This window comes from Vombatus ursinus, unplaced genomic scaffold (genome assembly GCF_900497805.2).
Source record: "Vombatus ursinus unplaced genomic scaffold, bare-nosed wombat genome assembly UNPS02009770.1, whole genome shotgun sequence".
NCBI classification, from domain to species: Eukaryota; Metazoa; Chordata; class Mammalia; order Diprotodontia; family Vombatidae; genus Vombatus; species Vombatus ursinus.
Window position 1 is genome coordinate 10,979,274 of NW_020949548.1, and position 23,761 is coordinate 11,003,034.

The 23,761-nt window shown below is 44.8% G+C and overlaps 1 protein-coding gene across 1 annotated transcript in view; it reads right to left on the reverse strand.

The window, feature by feature from the left end:
• MICAL2 (microtubule associated monooxygenase, calponin and LIM domain containing 2) overlaps positions 1-23,761 on the reverse strand; it is a 156,545-nt gene that overhangs the window by 80,321 nt on the left and 52,463 nt on the right. Inside the window, exons 19-21 of the mRNA XM_027852564.1 lie at positions 8,731-8,793; positions 8,293-8,482; positions 5,055-5,233 (exon numbers count right to left, since the gene is read on the reverse strand). Of these exons, the coding sequence (XP_027708365.1) occupies positions 5,055-5,233; positions 8,293-8,482; positions 8,731-8,793 (432 nt within the window). The remainder of the gene's footprint in view (positions 1-5,054; positions 5,234-8,292; positions 8,483-8,730; positions 8,794-23,761) is intronic.

Consider the following 23,761-nt stretch of genomic DNA (forward strand, 5'->3'; position numbering starts at 1 on the left):
TCTGTTAGTCTTTCTGTCTCTATGCCTCTGTTTCTGTCTGTCTCTCTCTGTCTCTCTGTCTCTGTCTCTGTCTCTCTCTGTCTCTCTGTCTCTCTCTCTGCCTCTGTGTCTCTGTCTCTTTCTGTCTCTCTGTCTCTGTCTCTGTCTCTCTGTCTCTCTGTCTCTCTCTCTCTGTCTCTCTGCCCCTCTCTCTCTGTCTCTCTCTCACACACACACACACACACACACACACATACACACACACAGACATACACACACCAACCATCACTTCCATCCTTTTTCTAGTTCATGAACTTAGATGAATTTTTCAGATCAAGGTGACTTGAATGTTTAAGATGGAGAAGTGAGGGGAAGCTAGCTATTGTGTGTTGGCAGATCAGTTGAGTTGTGATGTGCTCAGCCATAGTTTTCCTTTTTCTCCCTCTTTCTGTCTTCTGTAACTCCAACAACCCCTTCCCATTAGAGTTTCAGACCTCTTATCTCCTTGGTCCTCACCATAGTTTTCTGAGGTTGGTAGGACCTGCAGAGGACCACAGAATATTAGAGCTGAAAGGGACCTTAAAAGGGTCTGATCCCCTTATTTCAGAAAGGAGGGGAAACTGGAGCCCAGTAGAATTAAGAGTGACGTTTCTATTCCTCACATGTGTCAGTCCATCTCCTGTCTCTCTGAGACTCTGCACTGGCCATTTCCCCGTGCCTAGAATGCCCTCCCTGCTCACCTGGGCTGCATAGAATCCCTCTCTTCCTCAAGTACCACATTCTACAAGAAGCCTTTCCTGATTCCCCCTTATTCTAGTTCTCTCCTTCCCTAAACACTCTATATTGAACCACTTTGTAGTTATTTGTATTTATTCTCCTTGTCGTTCATTCCCCATATTCAAACACATGTACTCGTTTTCTTCCTACATTAGAATGGAAGCTTTTTGAGAGAAGGGAATGTTCATTACTTCATTATAATTGTATCCCCACAGTGCCTGAAACACAATAGGCGCTTAATAACTGCTATGATCATTTAGCCCACATAGCCACAAAGATACCATGAGAGACTTTATCAAATACTTGGCTAAAATCCAGCTACATATTTTCTATGGCATCTTCCTGGTCCATCAGTTCAGTCAAAAAAGGAACACAAGTGAGTCTGGTCTGATCTGTTCTTGCTGAAGCCACACTGGCTTTCTGTGATGACCACTTTTTTTCCAGATGTTCAGTAACCATTCCTGTAACCATGTTCCATAATTTTGCCAGGAATCAAAGTCAAGCTCACTGGCCTATAGTGTATAGACTCCAGTCTCTTCCTTTGTGAAAATCAGGAAAATATTTGTCAGTCCCACAATATGTCTCCTATTCTCCACCATCTTTCAAAGGTCACTAACAGTGACTCAGCTTTGCCAATTCTCTCTGCAATAGATAGAGTACTGGATTTAGAAAGACCCGAATTCAAATGTTGTCTCAGAAATTTACTTACAAGTTGTGTGACTTGGATCTGTAAACCTAGCCCTAATCTCCCTCCTGAGCTCCATCACCAACTGCCTTTTGGACATCTTAAATTGGATGTCCTGTAGGCATTTCAAACTCAACATGCCCAGAACAGAGTTCATTATCTTTCTCCCCAAATCCTTCCCACTTCTGAACTTTCATATTTCTGTCCAGGACAACATCCTGGCTTCTCATGCATAGGAGGTTAGGGAGTGGTCCGAGCTGGCCTTCACTTCAGAGACTGCCTGCAGAAGGCACCTGCAAGTGAGGCCATCTCTGGGCTTCAGTTTCCTTATTTGTGAAATGAGCAGAATAAGACAGATGACTTCTACAGTTGAGGAGCAAATGTAATGTATAGGAAAGAATACAGGATTTGGAATCAAAGGACTTGGGTTATGACCTTATTATGTTGCTGGGTGACCTTGGGCAAGTCAGTCCCTTCCTTTCTGAGTTATCTAGGTCTGTTTCCATTCCTGTAAAATATGGGAGTTGATGTACATCAGCAGTTCTCAAACTTTTTGGTATCCCTTCATATTCTGAAAAAATATTGAGGACCTTTCAAAGAACTTTTGTTTATATGGTTTACAGCTATCAATTTTTTGCCATATGAAAATATTTTGCCTCCCTGACCCCTTGAAAGGTCCTGAAAGCACCTTAGTCTCCAGAAAGAGTAGATTGGGAAAATGCAACTTTAGGCCACAAGAGGGCAACTTTGTACCATAAATTATATCTCCCACTGACTGAAAAGGAGACATTTGAGACATGCTTTCTGCCTGCTTTTCCTCTTTAGAAGCAGGAGTAGGGGAGACCGAAGGAACCTGAGTTCTAGTCCAAATTCTGCTGCTTATTTGTAGCCCTGGGCAAGTCACTAAACTCCTCTGTGCCTTAGTTTCCCTAATCTGTAAAATGGGGATAATAATAGCATCAACCTCTCAGGGTTGCTGTGAGGATCCAATGAGTTAATGTATATAAAATGCTTTATAAAGCATCAAATGCTGTATAAATATGAACTACTTCGAGAGAGACACACAGAGAGAGACAGACAGAGAGAGAGAGGTTTGAGGTGTCCCATGCCCCAGCTCCCATACCCAATATCCTCGTCTCCATCCTCCACCAGAAGACGGAAAGAAGGGCAGGTGAGAGGGCATAATAGCTAGCATTGATAGATCACTTTAAGGTTTGTAAAGCACTTTGCCAACATTATTTCATTTAAGACTCACAACAACCCTGGGAGGTGGGTGCTATTATTATTCCCATTTGACAGCAGAGGAAACAGAGGCAGACAGATGTTAAGTGACTTGCTCAGGGTTACACAGCTAGCAAATGAGACAGGATTTGAACTCAGGTCTTCCTGACTCTAAGTTCAAGTCCAAGCCTCTATCTGCTCTGCCAAGATTCCTCTCAGGGTGTATCCAAAAGCATGCCAGAACCCTGAATGGGGTCAGGACTTAGGAGTGTTAAGCTGTGACAAGAGAAGGCTTTGGGGGTAGGGAAAAGTGGGAGGATTGTATTTAGAAACAAAAGGGATGTAAAAATAAAATGCGTATTTTATTTTAAATAAATAATAAATAAATAAAAAGGAATGTAGAAATAAAAGATACAAGTAAAACTTTCAAAAAAAAAAAGATCATACCAGAATACTTCAGTTTCTTCCTCCTTCCTCCAACCTTTTATTTTTCTTCAGAAAAGGCCACTAAACTGGTAGATCAGGGGAATGTTGCCAATGCAGTTTATGAACATTTTAGCCAAGCACCTGACAAAACTCTTCCTACTATAACTACATAAAAAGGAGATGTGTGGGCTAGACAAAAGCACAGTTAGGTGAATTTACAATTGGTTGAAAGACCAGGATTAAGAAAGAGCTCCATAGCCCATTAGAAGGAGGTCTGCAGTAGAGTGCCACAGGGATCAGTACTTGGTCCTATGCAATTGACCATTTTATCAATGGAGCTAAAGGCATCGATTGCATGCTTATCAAATATGTAGAGAGGAGGGATAATTAACACACTGAATGACTGAGCAATTATCCAAAAATATCATTAGTGGCTAGAGTATCATTTCTAATAACATGAACTATAATTTTTTTTAAACTACAAAGTCTTATACTTTTCACAAAAAACTCTAAACCAAACAAAAGAACTCTGCGAGTAAAATATGAGAAAGTGTTGCTAAATAGCAGTTCACCTAAAAAAATCTAGGGGTTTTACTGAACTGAGAGTTCATATGTGTCAACAGTGAGCTAGTAGTAACCCAAACAGCTAATGCAAACTTGGGCTGTATCCAAAGCCAGAGAGATGATAGACTCTTCATACTATAGCCTGACCATACCTCATCTGTTGGATTAGGTCCAGTTCTGAGAGACCCAATGGGGGAGGGATATCAGTCAGATGGATGACCAGGATGGTGAAAAAATTAAGTTCATGGCACATAAGAGTCACTTGAAGACATAGGTGAGGTTTAGCCTAGAAAAGAGGAGTCTTGCAAGATGGCTGCAGTCAATAATTTAAATTGTTAAATTGTTAAATTGAATTGAACTGGAGAAGACTGGGTTAGGGGAGATATGATTGCTGTCTTCAAGTATTTGAAGGACTGTCCATGAATGAGGGAATAGATTTGTGTTCGTTGGTCCTAAAAGGCAAGACTACAAACCAGAAGAAATTGCATAGAGACAGATTTAGGAAGGTCAGGAAAAACAAAAAGGAAAACAAAAAACAACAACAACAACAAAAACCTTCCCACCTATCCAAAAGGTAGTAGTTATCAGAAGCAGGATCTGAACGCAGATCCTCTGACTCTAGAATTAATACGCCTCCTACTCTATCTGCCACTAGGCGCTTCTACTGTCCCCAGGTGAAATAATACTCATCCTTTGATACTCAGATCAAATAACACCTCCTCTAAGAAGCCTGGTCCCTCCAGGGGGAACCTTGCAAAGTAAGTACTTTGTAGCTCTCTTGTATAATTATCATATGTCACTTTGTATCACAGCTATTTGTGTGGGTTTCTCTTGCAATGAGCTGTGGTTCACATGTCTGACTCTACCTAGGGGGAGGCAGGGAGCATTAGAGGGAGAGCTTTCCTAGGAATCAGGAAGACCGGAGTTCAAGGTCTTCCTCTGATACGTGCTAGCTGTGTAATCTGTTCAAGTGACTTAATCTTTTAGTGCTCTGAGCAAGCTTCTAAGAATAGAAGTTGTAGAGATGGTGGTGACCTGCTTTGGTAAAGGGAGCTTCCTCATCTGGGAATTCCTTTTGACCAATGAAACACAGGCCCAGTTCCTATTTCCCGTGTCATAAGATTGTAGATTTTGTGCTATAAGGTCCTTAGAGGTAATCTGTTCCAACCACTTCCCTTTTCAGGGGAGAAAACAGATCTAGAATGATTAGGGATTTGGCCCAAGTCACCCAGGTAGCAAGTAGTAGAGTATGGATTTGAACTGAGGTTCTTTGACTCCAAAGACAGTGCTCTGGCCACTGTCCCACGTCATCTCTCTTCTAGTAAGGGTGCACCAGCATTTGGGAAATATTTACTGAATGAATAAAAGCAAAAATAAAATGAATGAATTAATAAATACTCACCATTAGCTGCTTTTGACTCTTCAGGGTATCCAATGTCTGTCCTCTTGGTCTGGGGAACGGTCAGGGAAACTTGCCGTTGGAGGGGTTTTGGGCAAGGCAGGTGTTCAGCCCTCGATGCCCTCTCCCCACTAAACTGCATATTGGAAGAATCACCCCCAGGATCCGACTCTGTTTCAGAGCTGGAATGAAAGAGGAAGGAAGACACATCCAAATAACCCCCAGGAACCTTAGCCTCAACCTAATTCATCTCCATACTTCCCTTACCCCAATGCCAGGCCCCTCAGAGAGGTTAAATAAGGTTCTAAGATGCTGGCTGGTTCCTGAAAGGACCCAGAGGCTACTAGACTTACAAGGATGGGGCCTTGGAGGTCTTTGAGTACATTCTGCTCATTTTACAGATGAGCAAACTAAGGCCCAGAGGTATTAAGGACTTAGCCAGGGCCATGCAACTACGACAAGCCTCACTTTCCTCCGTTACCATCCATCCCTGCCTCATTTCACTGGAAGCAGCCTAGACTTCTCTTTAGTTAGTGTTCAATGCTTTGGTTGACCTGATAAACCACAAATCAATAGTGGAAAAGGCAGGGATGGGAGCTGTGCTCTTGAACTTGGGTGGCCATCTTTGAGTTTTCTCACCCCATACCCTCCAGCTGATGTCATGAGCACTACTCTTCTGCAGTGGATAGAGTGCTGGGCCTGGAGTCAGGAACATCTAAGTTCAAATTTGGCCTCAGACACCTACTAAGCTGTATGACCTTGTCAAGTTACTTAACCTCCATTTGCCTCAGTTTCCCCCTATGTAAAATCAGGATCATAATAGCACCTATCTTCTAGGGTTGTTGTGAGGATCAAATAAGATATTAATTGTAAAGCACTTAGCACAGTGCCTGACACATAGTAAGCACTATGTAATGTTACTATTACTATTGTAATTACTATTAGCTTTTTCAGTTTTGTGGGTTCTCTCACTCTCAGAGTCCTCCTGTGAGGCTGGGTCTCGCTTTCTATTTACATTCCTTACCCTCCATGGCCTGGCTCACTACTTTTCCAACTATCCTTTAACTCCCAGGAAAAGCACTACTTTATGGGTAATTACAGAGGCTTGAAGATTCAGGCAGGTTCCTACTGAGTCCATTGTAAGCCAGGATGCCTTGAAAATTGGGTGGAGAGATCTGAACTGAAAGTGAGGCTCCCTGGGCCAAGCCTCTTCTGGCTTTACCACTAACTCACTGACTTGGGGCAAGTCACGTCCCCTAGGATAAAGTAAAAAGTATTTGGGATTTGGAGACCCAATCCACGAATCCAAATCCTAAATCCCCCATTCAATGGCTGTGCCACTGGATACTTGGGCAGGGCATTTCCCAGCATTCTTAGGGAACGAGCTTTCACAAGAGCAGATGTTCCAGATAACTGAAGCTTAATTCTATAAATGCTAAAGCTTTTTTAAACTGTTAACTATTTGGGATAGATAGGATGGGGAGAAAGGGACTTGAACTGTAATTTCACTGACTTAGAAAATTCCAGGATGATTTGGAAACTCCTGCCAATATAGGTTGGCACCTTCTTTCTAGTTCTAGCCTTAGAGAATTGCTTCAAGCATGGAGAGTATATATTCTCTGCATACCCCACCCCACCTGCCCCCCAGCCTTCTTTAAAAGATGACTTAGGTTCATTGCAAGTCCAAGACAGGAGGAGGAAGAAGAGGGTAACAGAGTGTTAGACTTCCGTTTGCAGGGGCTAGAGGCAGTGGGGAGTCAGGACGACCCAGGTGTGAATCCTGCCTTTGGCATTACTGGCTGTGTGACCCTGGCTAAGTCACCAGCCTGCACTCCTAACTCTCCAGACCTTCTCTACCATGCTCAGAGGCCTCCTTAGGCTGTAAGTTCATTGCAGCCCTGGAATCCTCACTCTGGGAGTCTCCTCTCCCCCTGGGACCTCTTCCTCGGGTAGGCTGGTTCCTCCAGGAGAAGCCTAGGCCAGGCCTGGCTTCATTCCAATCTAGGCTGCACCACTCTCTGGAGTTTCTTTCCCAGCCCTTCCCAAAGGCTCCATGAGCTCCTGATTATATATTATTTTTCTCATTAGAGCACTCAAGACTCCTTATGGTCCTCCAGGGACTTGAGGGCAGGGGCTGTCTGTCTCACTGATAGGAATTGCTTAATAAATGCTTGCTTACTCACTTACTCTGAGCCTCAGTTTCCTCATTTGTAAAATAAAGGGATTGGCCTTGATTATCCCAAAGGACCCTTCCATCCCTAAATGAGTGATTCAATAAGGAAATGCCCTCTACTGATGTGACTCAGGACCTTCTCATTACGGCAGAGGTTCTGGACCTGTCAGGTGTCATGGACCCCTCTGACAGGCTGGGGAAGCCTATGGATCCCTTCTTAGAATAATGCTTCTAAATGCATCAGATAACAACATAGAATTACAAAGGAAAAACAATTATGTTGAAATAAAGTTACCAAAATATTTACAAAAAAAAAAAGCTTTACAGATCCTGGAGAGGCTAAGTAACTTGTCCAAGGTCATACAACCAGTATGGCTCCTCACTTTGAGCCCTCTTCAACATACAGTGATCAGACCTTCCCTTAATGATTTGGAATTAAGAAGACAGGACGGGAGGAAGAAGAACTGGGAGGACAGGGAGCAAGGCGAGACCGTGTGGTGTAGCAGATAGAGCGCTGGATTTGGACTCAGTAAAGGCCTGATTCTGACACTCATTAACTCTGTGAATTTGAGAGGTGTAAGAGGAGGAGGAGAAGAAACAAGGTTGCTAGATGAGGCATAAGTCCCTTTAGAGCCCAAAGCTGCTGCTGCTGCTGCTGCTGCCTCTCCCTCCCTCCCTCCCTCTCTCTCTCTCTCCCCCTCCCTCTCTCTCTCTCTCTCTCTCTCCCTCCCTCCCTCTCTCTCTCTCTCTCTCTCACACACACACACACACACACACACACACACACACACACACACACACAGTATCCACTAATGCAGACACTGTCATCAGTAACAGAAGGGAAGGAAATGGGTCCAATGGACCTGCAGGGACAACCACTGAGGGGAAGCAGGACTTGTGTGGTCTCTCCTGCCTGGGCCTGCAGCCTACAGAGTGACTCACTCTGGGTGGAGAAGACCACAGGGTGAGGAGACCCACAGCCACAGCACTTTCCCTGCTCTCCAGCAGAGGGGATGACTGGATCAGAAATCCTGGTTGAGGCCAGCGCCTCTCTGGAATTATACGGACCTGCTGCTATCACTGGTGACCATGACACATATGGCCAGAATGCCATCTTCATTCCCTTCTCCCTCGGGGCCAATTTTCACAGAGGTCCATTCTGCAGGGAACAAAGCACTCTGGCCGTCCACATCACAGGGTCCAGGGAGGCTCTTTGGCTTTTTAGGGGAGGTTGGCTCATCTGCTGAGAGGAGAAAATCTGCTAAACAGACAAGGCAACGAACAGTTGGCTCACCTCAGAACCCCACACCTTTTATTGCCTTGGTCCCTCAGGGACTCGAGATCACATCAAGAGAAGGGGCTTCTGACACATGGAGAGATAGGGAAGGCCCCATGTAGCCCCATCCCCACATTCTCCCTTTCTTCTGTGACCATCATCAGATCCTCTATCTCCTTTCAGTGGCTCTTGACCTGCTTTGAGTAGCCTTCTACCCATCCTCCACCCACCTTCTATGGATCTCCTCATACTCTCCATGGCATCCTTCAAGGTGGGCATTTCAGGAGCTTTCCCTGGGTAACAAGAGTGTTTGCTTTAGCTATGGGCATGGGACCCAGGGGCATGGCCTAAAAGGGTAGAGACCACGGGCACAGAAGCAAGTATTATGTGGAGAAATATCTTACTATGACCTCTGTGTGTCAGGCTAAGAGAGTCGGCATCAGTGACCCAAAGTCCAAAGTAGACAGGCTACAAGCTTAGCCCCTGCCAACAGGTGAGCCAAACACAGCTGTCCCCCAACTGAGCATCACCCTTGGTTGGTATATAGCAGTTCTGGGCTCCCTGGGTTTCACTTAGGATGCCGAGTTGCATGAGACTGGCTACCCACTAAATGTCGTCTCCTGTTTCAGACTCACCTAAACACAAATTCCCTGTGCTTCCCCCCAAGGAAATAATGATAATAATATTTAAATAGTGCCTACTATGTGTCAGGCACTGTGCTAAGTGCTTTTGCAAATATTATCTCATTTGATACAACCACCTTAGGAGATAGATACTATAATTATCCCCATTTTACAGAGGAAGAAATTGAGGCAAACAGAGATTGAGTGACTTGCTCAGGGTCACACAGCTAGTGTCTGAGACTAGATTTGAGCTCAGGTCTTCCTGACCCCAGGCCCAGCACTCCATTGCACCATATGAATGTTAGAGAGAGTTTGTCAAGCATTGAATATTTGTAATGGATTATTAAAAAATGAACAAGAAAGCCAACATGGTGTTCCCTGGTCCAGGTTGACTATTTACTCCTTCCTAAGGCCTTGCCCCCAAATGCTTCTAAATAGACCAAAAGCACATTGAACCCGATGGGAGTCAGGAGACCTGGGCTCTAGTTTCAACTCTGCCATTCATTAGCTCTGAAGCTTTGGGGAGGACTTCCTTTCTCCATTCATCACATTCCTCACTATGAGGGAGGTTTCCAGGTGTTTTCTGATGGCCCTATCAGCTCTGATATTCTAGGATAAGCATCAGATTCTCTAGGGAGTTTGAGAAAGAAAAATAGTAATAGTGAGTTTCTTTCCTTAAGAAAACAAAACAAAAATGGCCCAGCTCTCCAACCTGTGAGGAGAATGTGATGCGATAACCAGCTTCTCCTTAAGAGCTCAGCAGAGACTCATCTCAGTCTGAACCAATGGCCCAAAGGCAGAATACCAAGACCAAGTGGGGACAGCTGGCCAAAGAAATCAGTTCATCTTGTCTCCTGTAGGAGCCTGCTCTGCTGAGCCTAGTGTAAAGAGTTTTTGTGTGAGGGTAGGGAGGGTGTTGGTACTAGGGGCAGCCAGTGTAGTGTGGTGGATAGAATACTAGATTTGGAGGCAGGGAATCCTGGGTTCAAGTCCTTCTCAGACACTTACTAGCTGCCTGAGCGAATGACTAACTTCTCCTTGTTTTTTGGTCTCTTCCTCCCACTCCGTAGAGGCCTATAAATGTCTGCCATAGCTGCTTTCCCCAGAAAAGAGGGGAGGAAGGTGAAACCAGAGGATACTTGTTGTTATTGTTGTTGTCGTTCAGTCATTTTAGTCGTGTCTGACTCTCTGTGACCCCATTTGGGGTTTTCTTGGCAAAAACACTGGAGAAGTTTGCCATTTCCTCCTCCAGTTCATTTTATAGATGAGGATACTGAGGCAAACAGGGTGAAGTGACTTGCTCAGGGTCACACAGCTAGTAAGTGTCTGAGGGTGTATAGAGCAAGACTTTTCAAAGGATGAGAGGTCTAGAGTCAGAAGGGATTCTAAAGCCCATTGAGTCCATCCCCTCATTTTACAGATGAGGAAACTGAATCACAGAAGGTTAAGTGACTTGCCTAGAGTCACCTAGCTAGCAAGTATCTGAGGTAGCACTTGAATCAAGGGTTTCTTTACTCCAAATCCAGTGCCCTGGTGATTACATTATGCTCTCTCCCTCACTACTGTTTCCACCAACAGGCACAATAAATTTGCAGGCAGAACCTCCAGGTTACTCAGAGGATGCCAGCCCTCTCACCCTCTTCAACACCTCCCGGAGGCCTAAGGGCTGGCTTTTTTCTTACTTTGTTGAAAACAGATGCATCTGTTTTCAAAGGGAAAATGTGAGAGCTGCCAAAGTTACAGTCCAGCAGAAGAAACTGACGCCCTCCAGGGCCCTTCTATTCATAGCCTTCAATGTTCATGTCTTTCTGGTAACACTTGAAAGAAAAGGCTCCTAAAATATAGCACCTGAACCCCCCACACCAGGACAAGGGAGGTTGGAGCAGTGAAGAGGGAGCTCCTGATGTTGCTAAGCAAGGAGCCCTCCTTGGGCAGGGCTGTCCCTAGTGGGATCAGGACCAAGGCAAATGGTACTAGTGTTCACTATAGTCCTGCCACCCCCCTACATATCTGTAGAACGCTTGATGAAATCAAATGGCAGGGATGAGGAGGGTGGCCTGGAAGGGAAGGCCATCACAAAGAGCTGATGGAGGGGGAAGGGCAGTCCCACCTCTTTGCCTCCATAGCTGGTGAGGAAAGGAGAGCTTGGAAAAGGGGAGGTCAGGCAGGGTGGTATGAAGGGTTGATCCTTAGCTTCATATGAACCTCAGGCTTTTTATTTTCTTTAGTACCAGCCTGCAAAATCACCTTCAGACAGTATGGCGGCATGGGGAAAAGCAATAGATTTGGGGTCAAAAGGACCAGGTTCAATGACTGGCTCTACTTTTTACTTCTTGTGTGTCCTTAGATAAGTCACTTAATCTTTCTGGACCAGGTCCCTCACATGTAAAATGAAAGGGTTGGGTTAGATAATGTTAAAGTTAAGTCCACCTGAAAATCTATGATCCTCCAGTGCATCTCTCAATGACCACCTGGTCCCAGTTGGTTCCTTGGGTCAATGTCCATTGACTATACACATAGAGCTTCCCAAAGGGTGAGGATACTCAACATGGTACCCTAGAGCCAACAGCATTCCAGGATTGTGGCCATGGTGTGATTGAGGAGAGGGCAAGGCCAGGGGCCTCTCAAACACTGAAAGGAAGTATGCACAGTAGATAGAGCCCTGGCTTTGGAGAGAGGAAGATCTGGGTTCCAGTCCCACCTGAGACATTTCCTATCTATAGGACTCTGGGCAAATGACTCAACCTCTCTGTGTCCCATATGCCATCTACAACATGGCAGCAGCCTTAGTGGTCTCTACTCAGTGGTACCTAAGGTCTCTTCTACCTCTGGATCTATGATCTTATGATTTCCTTCGACCTGAGCTGATCTAGGAAATTAGCTGGGCTCTCTGACTGCACAAAACAGTGGACAGAGAGCTGGGCCAGCAGTCAAGAAGACCTGAGTTCAAATTCAGCCTGATATTTACCAGCTGTGTGATCCTGAGCAAGTCACTTAACTTCTGTTTGCGTCAGTTTCCTCAGTTATAAAATGGGGATAATAATAATAACACCTACCTCTCAGGGTTGTTGTAAGGTTCAAAAATGAGGCAAAAACTGTAAAACACTTAGCGCAGTGCCTGGCACACAGCGGGCACTATGTAAGTGTTTGCTATTTATTGGTAATACTACAGGCATTATTATTGGTCAAGACCAGGACTGGGTCAAAGGAGAGGTTCCTTCTTCCCTGTGGTCACTCTCTACCAATCTAGTGTCATCTAGGACACATGGCAAATTTCTAGGGCTCTGCAGGAGCATTTCCTTTCCCTGTCCATTATAGGCTTGCTGCTTTCGAGGGATCCCTGGAAAGTGACCAGACTGAAAACAGAACATGAGCCCTTCTTCTTCCAATCACCCTAATACTACGGGGGTGTCCGCTCCTTCCTTAGACAAGGGGCAATTGCCACGATTCTGCTTTGGGGGTTCTATTGTACAGCACGAAAAGAGCCAGAAGACCTAGAGTCAAACTCCAGTTCTTCTGCTTGACCTTGGACCATTCACTTCCCTTAACTGGGACTTAGTTTCCTTTTTTGTAAATTGAGAGGGATGGATTAGGTCAGAGCTATCAAATTCCGGGGCTAAACTCCCCAAGACGCAGCCAGAATCAGATTAAAATTGGGTATCATTAATAGGAATTGTAATTGGGAAAGGAAAATAAAAATAAGAAATAAAAATACTAAACAACAAAGATAATGTTAATTTGTGGTTTTCTAAGTCAACATGCTTCCTGCAGGGGATCTAATTTTATCTGAATTTGATACCACTAGATTAGATGACCTCTAAGGTCATTTTCCACCACTCAATCTATTGTTATTCTGATTATATGATCCAAGGTAAGCTTGGAGGCTTCCACAAGACTCATCTTCAGGCAGGGTGAAGACCCAAGGGCAGCATTGATTCCCCCTGACTGTACCCCACTCCCCAGGCCTTGGGACTAGCTCTAGCAGGCTCCTGAGCAGGAGAGAGGGACAGAATGAGGCAAGTGGGCCCAACATCTGGTTGCTCTGCCCTCAGCTAGATATGCTTATAGATGGGAGCATATACCTTAAAGAGTTTTGTAAATACTAGTTACAATAATAATAATTATTATTATTCCTATAGGGTATCTCACTCTGTTTAAAACTGTATTTGTTCCCTTTTTTTAATTTCATTTTTTTTTTAGGCAATTGGGATTAAGTGACTTGCCCAGGGTCACATAGCTAGTAAATGTCAAGTGTTTGGTCTGAGGCCGGATTTGAACTCAGGTCTTCTTGACTTCAGGGCCGGTACTCTTTCCACTGCACCACCTAGCTGCCCCATATTTGTTCCCTTTTTGACCCGGGAGCCTAAGTCCCTACACAGAGCCCACACCCGGAGACTCAACATCTCCAAAGGGGGGAGTGAGTTTCACCATGAGACATTGTGGTTAAGTGAAAAGAGTCTTGGCCTTAGAATTCTAGTTCTGTGACCTTAGGGAAGGGATTAAGCGTTTATTAAGTACCCACCATGTGCCAGGCACTGTGCTAAGTGCTTTACAACTATTTCTCATTTGATCTCCATAACACTCATGGGAGGAAACTGAGGCAGGCAGGGGAAGTGACTTGCCCAAGGTCACATGGCTAGTAACTGTCTGAGGGCAAATTTGAACTTGGGTCTTCCTGATTCCAGGCCCAGGGCTTTCTTTACTGGAGTACCAGCTGCCTAGAGTTACTCTCTAGGCCTTCAGTTTTCTCATCCGTAACATGTGGGAGTGGGATTAGAAGGTCTCCGTGCCTTCGGTAGTAAAATAGGTCACCTTATTTATCCCACCCACTTCCCATGGTGGTACTGAGCAGTGGGCAAACAAAATGGGACATAAGTAGAAATTATTTTCCTCATTCTTTGGTCAGGAGAACTTGCAAGGAAATGGAGGAGTTAGGGTTATGCACTTCCCCCAACAGACCTCCTCACCTGATAAGAAAATGAGGGGACAGTAAGCAGCCAGGGCATAGCCAAACAGCCCTGAGACCAGTGAAGGGGTTGGGTGGGGTCCGGCACACAGAGGGGGGGCACACAGAGGGCCAAGCAGCCTTTGTTGTTTTTGGGTTTTTTTTTTTTTTTTGCAAGGCAGTCGGGGCTAAGTGACTTGCCCAGGGTCACACAGCTGATAAGTGTGAAATGTCTGAGGCAGGATTTGAACTCAGGTCCTCCTGACTCCAGAGCTAGTGCTCTATCCACTGCACCACCTAGCTGCCCCTATTGCTTTGTTTTCTAAGGGAAATCTGATAAGAGTTCTGGCCTGGCACAGGCACAATCCCTGTAAGAGGCACATATCACGGAATATTTTGACCTATTGCAGGGGTGGGGAACTTGCAGCCTCCAGGCCACATGTAACCCTCTAGGCCCTTTGAAAAGGGCCGCACTTGAGAACCTAGAGGGCTGGATTCAGGCAAAGGGCCACACTTGAGGACCTAGAGGGCAGGATTCAGGCAAAGGGCTGCACTTGAGGACCTAGAGGGCAGGATTCAGGCAAAGGGCCACACTTGAGGACCTAGAGGGCTGGATTCGGGCAAAGGGCCGCACTTGAGGACCTAGAGGCCTGGATTCAGGCAAAGGGCCGCACTTGAGGACCTAGAGGGCTGGATTCGGGCAAAGGGCTGCATTTGAGCACTAGAGGGCCACATGTGGCCTCGAGGCGGCAGGTTCCCTGCCCCGCAGTCTTATTGAGAGAAGTCACTTCCTTGGCCTCTCCTCAAATGCTCAATTTCATTTGAACCTGTCAGGTCCTTGTTTCCAGTGGAAAGCTAGAGTCAGAGAACCTGGTTCAAATGCCTCTTCTGATATTTGCCACCTAAGGGACCTTTGGTCCCCAAACATCCTTTGGCCTCAGGTGAGGCAGCTGGTGGCACAGTGGATAGAGAGAGCTAGGCCTGGAATCAGGAAGACCTGAGTTCAAATCTGCTTCATACACTTATTAGCTGTGTGACCCTGGGCGAGTCACTTTGACCTCTGTCCACCTCAGTTTCCTCAACTATAAAATGGGGATAACAAACAGCACCTACTTCCCCGGGCTATTGTGAGAATCAAATGAAACAATAATTTTAAAGCACTTAGCACGGTGCCTGGCACATCGTAGGCTCTTTATAAATATTTATTCCATCCTCTTCCCCTCAGTTTCCTCATCAGTAAAATGACAGTTGGATGAATTCGCCTCTGAGCCAAACTCTATAACCCTTTCTTAAATTCCAACAGTAGCTGGGGTGGGAGTGTCCTCCTGGAGCATGCTTTTGAAAGGGAACTTGGACCCAAGACATAATTTTGGGCAAATCATCACTCTGTCTCCCTCAATTTCCCTTTTTATAAAATAGAGGCACGTTGGACTCTATTGCCTCTGAGACCCTTCTTTCCAGCTCTGACTTGTGTGATACTTCCCCTGGATGCATAATTCAGGGGCCTTCCTGGGGGAAGAGGACATTGCCCACTCACCACTAGAAGAAGCTGTTTTTACTCACAGGCTTGTGTGGTTTCACCCAGAGTTCAGAGCTAATCCAGAATCGGAGGGTGAAAAGTCCCCTTCCCTCACCTGGTTAATCTCAAATAATGATAATAATATTAACTGAATGATGTAGCACTTTTTGCAAAGTTTGCTATTGAAGCTTAAAACTGCACTCAGACCTTTGGGATGTACTTGCATATGCCTGCATGATCTCATTTTATCCTTAAAACATGAGACAGTGCGGGAAAGCTCTGGCGGAACCTGGCTCTGCTACTTGCAACCTGTACGATTCCTCACAAGTTACTTACCTTTCTGGTCTTCCTGTAAAATGAGTGGGTAGGACTCACGGGCTTGTGAGGTGCCTAACGATTCTATAAAAAACCCTTTAAAGTAATTATGCCCATTTTATAGATAAGGAAACTGAGGCTCATAGAGGAACTGTTCTTGCCCACAATCACACAGCTTAAGTAATGTTGCTGTTCAGTCACGTCTGACTCTTTGTAATGCTACTCGGGTTTTTCTTGGCAGAGATACTGGAATGGTTTGTCATTTCCTTCACCAGCTCATTTGATAGATGAGGAAACTGAGGCAAACAGGGTTAAGTGATTTGCCCAAGGTCACACAGCTAGTAAGTGTCTGAGGCCGGATTTGAAGTCAGGTCTTTCTGACTCCAGGCCTGGTGCTCTATCCACCATGCCACCTATCTGCCCAATTTAAATGATGGGATTCAATTCCAGGCCTCTCTTGACTCCAGGGTCAATACTCTGTCCATGACACTCTACTCACAACACCACCCTGCCTCTTATCTACTTGATTAGGCTGAGTTCAGGATGGTCATTCAGGGCAGCAGGGACATGGAACCCAGCTCACTGCTTGGGAAGCTAGGCCCCACCCTAGGGAGACCTTAGAGCTATCTAATGACCTCTTATCTAAGATCTCTCTTATGAGTCTATGCAAAATTAATGTAGCAATCATGGTAACAGCTCGAATCTCCAAGGCTTTCCCCTTAAAACAGCTCTGTGAAGTGGAGGGGGAAATTAACCCCATTTTAAAGATGAGGAAACTGAGGCAAAGAGTTCAATGACCTTCCCATGGTCACAGAGCTAGGAAATGGTGGAGCAAGGATTTGAATCCTGTTCTCTAGACTTTTTAAGCCCAATACTGTTTCTGCCACATTACATTATATTGTACAGCTGCTGCCATTGAGATTTATGGTAAGGGGCAGACTATTACAGAAGTGATCAAGCTAGACCCCTGAGTCACACTGGGGGTAGTCAAAGCTTCTGGATTTGAGAAGCCAGCCAACCAGGGATAACTGTAATCAGAGGTGAGACATGGAGACCCCAATTTCCCTACCCCCCCCATCAGCTGCCTGTCTCATCATTCCCTCTCAATCCACAGAGAGCTGCTATCCTATTTTTTGGGAAGGTCCCAGTGTCCAGCAGAGTAGAACCAAATGAGATCTTCACAGAGCGGGAAAGATGATGAGAAACCAAACCAAGCTTCCCTGTGGGCTGGGCAGAAGGGCTGCAAGAATTTTGTTCATGCCTCGATGATCAGGTTCAACAGGGAGACATCTGAAGAATAACGAGGACAGGCCCCGTGGAGGCAGTTGGGTAGTGTTGGGGTCTCTTGTTTCCCTCTGACTTTTAAGGAAACTTACATTGTTAATGACTTTTTTAAAACCAAGGATTTTGCATTCCCTGCCTATCCGAAGTCTAATGGAAAGGTAATTTGCTACAGTGGGAAAATAAGAAAGACCATTGGATTTGATGTCAAAGGTCCTGGTTTTGAATCCTAATTTTGCCTCTTTGTGGCTGTGTGATTCTGGGCAAGTCAAAACCTCTGGGACTTAGGATGCAAAGAGTGTGTAGGGGGAGTAGACTCGAGGACCTTTCTAAGGTGGTCCCTTCCATGGTCCTGGACTGGTCAACCCAGGAAGAGTAGACATTGACCTGCACCATTTCCCTCTTTTTTTTTTTTTTGGTAGTTCTTCACATTTACCAATACTTTCACATCTGTTACCTCAACAGCCCTGTGAGGCAGGGAGGGGAGGCATTATTAAACTCATTTTTACAGGTGAAGAAGCCAAGTCTCAGAGAGATTAGGTCAATTCAAGGTCACAGAGTCAGTAAACAGCAGAGAATTGACCTAGATTGAGCTCTTCTGATGTTCAAATCTTTCTAATAAATTGTACTGCCTTTCTAAATTGGATAAAATAAACTGCCCCAATCTTTCTGCTGACCTCCAATCTTGCGTTCCCAACTGCCATCTCAAAGTGGATATCTGGTAGACATGTTAAACTCAACACATCCAAACCTGAGCTCATTATCCTTTCCCCTAAACCCTCCCTGCTCCTGCCTTCCCTATTGCTGTAGAGGCACCATCCTCCCAGCCCCTCTGGTTCACAACCTTGGAAAGATCCTGGACTCCTCATTATCTTTCACTCCCCCAGTATTCAAGTTGTTGCCAAGGCCTGTTGATTTCACCTTTGCAGTATCTTCAGAATACGTCCCCATCTCTCCTCTGACTCTGCCACCACCTTGGTGCAGGCCCTCATCATCTCACCCCTTGATTACTGCAATAGCCTGCTGGTGGGTCTGTCTGCCTCAAGTCTCTCCCCATTCCAATCCATTTTTCATTCAGCCACTAAAATGATTTTCCTAAAACACAAGTCTGATCAGTCTACCCACTACTCAATAAATTCCAGTGGCTCCCTATTGCCCCCAGAATCAAATAAAAAAATCCTCTTTTTTTGGCATTCAAAACCCTTCATACCCTGGCCCCCTCCTACCTTTCCAGTCTTCTTCCACCTTACTCCCTGCCACGTTTCCCTTCAATTCAATGACACTGGCCTCCTGGCTGTTCCACAAACAAGACTCTCCATGTGTCAGGTCTGGACATTTTCTCTGGCTGTCCCCCATGCCTGGAATGTTCTCCCTCCTCCACTCAGACTAATGACTTCCCTGGCTTCCTCAGAAGTCCCAACTAAAATCTTCCCTTCCACAGGAGGCCTTCCCCAACCCCATTTAATTCCAGTGTTTTTCGTCTTTTAATTATTTCCTGTTTATCCTGTATATAGCTTGCTTTGCATATATTTGCTTGCATGTAGATTTTAAGGTTCTAGAGGGCAGGAATCGTCCTCCCCCCCCCCCCCCCCCCCCCCTAGCACAGTGCCTGCCACGTAGTAGGCACTTAACAAATGTTTATTAAATTGAAAACGAACTAACAAGTGTTTTTCACAAACCTTAATGGGAGTAGGGGAAGGAAGGCCTGCTCTCTTTTTTGATTGGCCTGCTCACTTCCCCCGCAGCCAATCAAAAGCTCCAAGGAATCTAAGCCTTCCAGGTGGAACTGTCCCCACAGCCGGAACCCAATAATTCTCAGAAAGTGCTTGCCTAGTTTGGGAGCAGGGAGCCGGGTGGCACTTATTACTGGACGTGCAACTCATACTGCCCCCTGCATAGACCTGACACCTGGACCCATTCCAGCACAGGTGGTACTCATTTTGTGCTCCAAGTCAGTGCTGTTTACCTCCAGCAAAGCTGTGCTGGGGAGGAGTCTGGTCCTACAAAGCACTGCGTGTGGACAGTGAAATGGGAAACACCACAGCTGAGCCCCATGGCATATGCCAATCTGGTTTGGTCTGTTTCACAGGAGGATTCTGTGACACCAGGGACTGCCTGCTTGAGGACTTTCCTTCCCAGAGGATTCATTAACTGAGGCATTGCCATATACATCACTTCCTATTACCTCCAACCCCCCAAAGACTGTGCTGAGTCTTCTGTGGTTTATAGCCTGCTGGGTCATGGCGAAAAACAAGTGAGCCATTAGTGGGGGCTTCAAAGTCTGTCATACTACCATTGCAATGAGATTGGAGAAGATTCAACCGAGTGTCTGTGAAAGGCCGATTTTACACACTATAATATGTGGATATCACTTTTAACTTTAATGAAAGTGCTTTGTAGTAGATAGAGCACAGGGCCTGGAGTCAGGAAGAACTGAGTTAAAATCTGACCTCAGATACTTACTAGCTGTGTGACCCTAGACAAGTTACCTAACCTCTGTTTGCCTCAGTTTCCTCAACTGTAAAATGGGGATAATAAGAGTACCTACCTACCTCCCAAAGCTGTAGTGAGGATCAAATAAGACAATTCTGTAAAATGCTTAGCACAGTTCCTGGCATATAGTAGGTGCTATAGAAATGCTTATTCCTTTCCCTTCCCCTTTCACGTCTATTATCTTATTAGATTCTTATAATGTTCCAGAGTTAGTGGTGAAGCTGTGACTAACATCCGATTTGTTTCACTCCAAGGCTGGTGTTCTTTCCATCGGTCTATACATATCTTCCTATGAATCCAAGTGGAGACTCATGGAAAGCAACCAGAGGAAATTTGTGGAAAGATCTGATCGCATAAGACTGAATTCTTTCTTTTTTTTTTTTAGGCAATTGGGGTTAAGTGACTTGCCCAGGGTCACACAGCTAGTAAGTATCAAGTGTTTGGTCTGAGGCCAGATTTGAACTCAGGTCCTCCTGACTTCAGGGCTGGTGCTCTATACACTGCGCCACTTAGCTGCCCCAAGACTGAATTCTTAAGGAAGATTTTTCAGACTCCCTTTCAGCTATCATAACTACCTGCTAAAGCATCTGATTCCATTTTTTTTTTAAAGACAATCAAGGTTAAGTGACTTGCCCAGGGTCACACAATTATTAAGTATTTGAGGCCAGATTTGAACTCAGCTCCTCCTGACTCCAGGGCCAGTGCTCTATTCACTGCACCACCTAGCTGCCCCATTTCATTCCATTTTAAGACAGTTTTAATTGTTAAGTAGTTTCCCCTTACATCAAGCAGATGTCTGCCTTTTTTTTTTTTTTAAATAACTGTACCCTGCTGAAACTAAGAGCCTAATTTCTCATCTTTCTTCTACCCCCTATAGGCAGGGATGTGCTGGTAAATATTTAAGAATCAGCTCACAAAGAAAAAAAAAGAGTACACCCTACACACTTTTAAGTCTAATCTGCATTAACATCTCCTCTATCACTTTCTGAAATCTAGACAATAAACAAAATAAATCAAGCCCTGATTTATAGCATTTGCTGATTTTCAAGGTATAAACGCTCACACTGAAAATTTAACAATTGGGTTTTGGGAGGCAGTTCAAGCTGGATCCAGCATACCTCAGCCTATAAGATCTTTAAGAATTTGAAGACATTGACCATTCCCTCACCACTCCTAAGGTCAGAGTACAAAGTGGCTCTCACTTCCTTAATTCTGAATAATGTACTTTCACAAACTGTAGCTTAAGATATTACATTTATGTTCTCTGGCTCTCGGGCCACATTGTTGAATCATATTGAGCTTGCAATCCAATATAACACCCAGATCTGGGTGGCTGTGCTTCCCTCATCATGAATTCATGCAGTTAATTTTTTGAACCCAAGTGAAGTACTTTACATTTAAATCTAATTAAATTTCAAATGCACAGGGAACTGAGGGTTTGTTGCTAATCATCCTTGGAGGAAGTCCAGATGAGAGATAGAATGGCATAAGTTGGACACCTTGATTCTGAATTATCTACTGCTTTCATCTAATCTTTCCCCCCCTAAACCATCCCCTTTAACCAATCCATCAACTGTTAGTGCAGATTTCCCTAACCAGTGTTGGTTATACTGGACATACACATTATAGCGTGGCCTGTTGAAAGAACATTAGTAGCACTTACACTTCTTCTGCTGGTAGTAAACAGAGCTGGGGTGGTGAGGGGGGCAGGCCAACTACCAATACAGCCTGGGCATAAAAGGCTTTGCTGAGCCTAGTACCAAGACAGGGTAAGATCTACTACCAACTAAACAGTATGTCCAATGTTGACAGTAGAAAAGGATAAGATATGAAGAAAGAGAGCAGAGTGCCCTGTTGAGAACATTGGTAACATTGCCCAAATATTACCTTGGGGTAATATTTCCTTTGTTAAATGCCCCAGCATAGCCCCAAGAGTCCAAGGTCCCAGCGAGTGCAGGTGATGCCCTCAGTAGCTTAAGGGAAGGCTCAAGCCCAGAATTAGTCCATGGATCCATGTTTTTAGAAAAAAAAAAAAATCCCACTTCAAAAGGAAGAGAGGAAACACTGAGGTTTACAAAGAACCACATTTATTTTCATTTACAGCATCAAATACCATAAATAAAGCTAAACAATGTTCAGGGTGTGCAAAATACAGGGTTCTGTGTGAACAGTTAATTACAGAACATGTCTCAAAGTCACCAAAGGTCATAAAATGAGTCACAGGAGGGTTGGGAAGCTAGAAAGGTTGCAGATGAGGAGGACAGAATCTTTGGTTGGCATTCTTTAGAGAGAAGAGGATTCTGCAACGGAAGAGAAGTGAGAGGAAGGTAGCACCAGCTGACAGTCTGAAAAGGCGGAACGAAGCCAAACGCCCATCCAGGGCTAACATGCATGTCTTCAAAGGACCTTGGAAACAGTGATGTATTTCCCAGCAAGGATAGGCAGGGACAGGTATTCACACAAAGCAGGGGTGAGGAAGGTCTGGCTCTCTGCCTTTAAGAGAACAGCTCAATTCATTTCAAAAAGAGCACATTCACATTGGTTGCTTTGCCATCACAAATAAATACATTGGCAGAGAAATGGCCTTTTGTAAGGACCTTGAGGAGCTTCCAGGCTTCTTAGCCCAGCCCAGCTGCTGCCAGATGTGGCCTGTGTCCTTGACAGCATTCCATTGACCTCTCAGGCCTGTTGTTCTGGACTGAGCTCTCTGAGCTATGGTGGAAAGCTCCACTCATGGCAAAGCCTTATGTCCATGAAGAAAGTACATGGAATCCCCAAGGCCCCTTATGTGGCTTAGGAAGATGGCTAAGATGGGACTACAATTATTTGAAGACAGCTTCAAATTACAGAGTACTTCTTGGCTGGCATATATAAACAAAATATGCTACGGAAAAGTCACCTACAGTTTTGGTCAAGGACACCAAAAGTCTTTTAATTCAAGCCAGTTTTCAGTTGGAAAACTTGTTTCTACAGTTGTATAGAGGCTTCTCAAAAAGCTAGGCCTTTCTGAACAATGGTAGAGAACTCGCTACTGACCTTGTCTCACACAGGCAGAGTTAGTACCTTCAAGGAAGGTGGGTTGGTTGTGGTATTAGAACATGGCCAGCTGTATTGAGAAAGCATGCAAAAACATTGACATGCAGTGCCAGAGGGGCTGGGGAAGGGAAGCATTGTTCCAAAACAAGCAAATGGTCTTGAATCCCACCCTCTACCATGCTATTAATTGGCCACACCCCAGCATTCATTCATTCATTACAAGACGAGGCACTCTAGTCTGTTACCATCAACGCTCTTGGGGGAAGGAAGGAGGGATAAAGCTGCCCTTGAAGTGTATTTGGGGTTAATAGTGGGTGCTCACAATTGGCAAGAAGACCAGTCACCTCTGAGCGGAAAGGTGTCAGCCAAGGATAGGTGGTAACACTGGAATGTTGTAAAGAACTGAAGACAGGAGTGAGACATTGGAAAGAGAGAAAGAAGAGAGAGTTTAGTTGAGGCGGGGGTGAAGAAAACAAAAGCGGTTTAGAAACGCTGGAAATCATTAGAAAAGGGAAATTTCCTCCAAGTCAAACTTTACTATTTCTTCAAGATATGAACCTTTCTGATGAATAGAAGCTCCTGGAGGGTAGGCATCATCTCATTATCTGCCCCTGCAAGTCCAGCACCTTACAACAATGCTTAGTATACAAAAAGTGCTTAATAAATGTATGTTAAATAAATAGATATTAAGCTCTCAGCTCGAACCTCAAATGATACATAAATACTGCATATTATTGATACCAGCACATGGTAGTTGTAAGATGCCAACAAAAATCTTCCCCAATATCCCTCTGGAATTAATATTTTGGCAATACTTTTTTTACTTATTTCCATCTGTGTTCTGAACTCTAAAGTATCCCACCCCACCCCAAATATACCTAGAATATTTCCTGCTTCCTCACCAGTAGGTTCATTTCTTGGAGTGAACATACATTACAGGGTCTTGTAATTCTCACTACATCATTATTTCCCATCTTGTCTTTTGGCTCAGTATTTGACAGTTTAGAATTGCTCTCTTATTGCTATAAATGAGACTTGGGGAAAAAAAA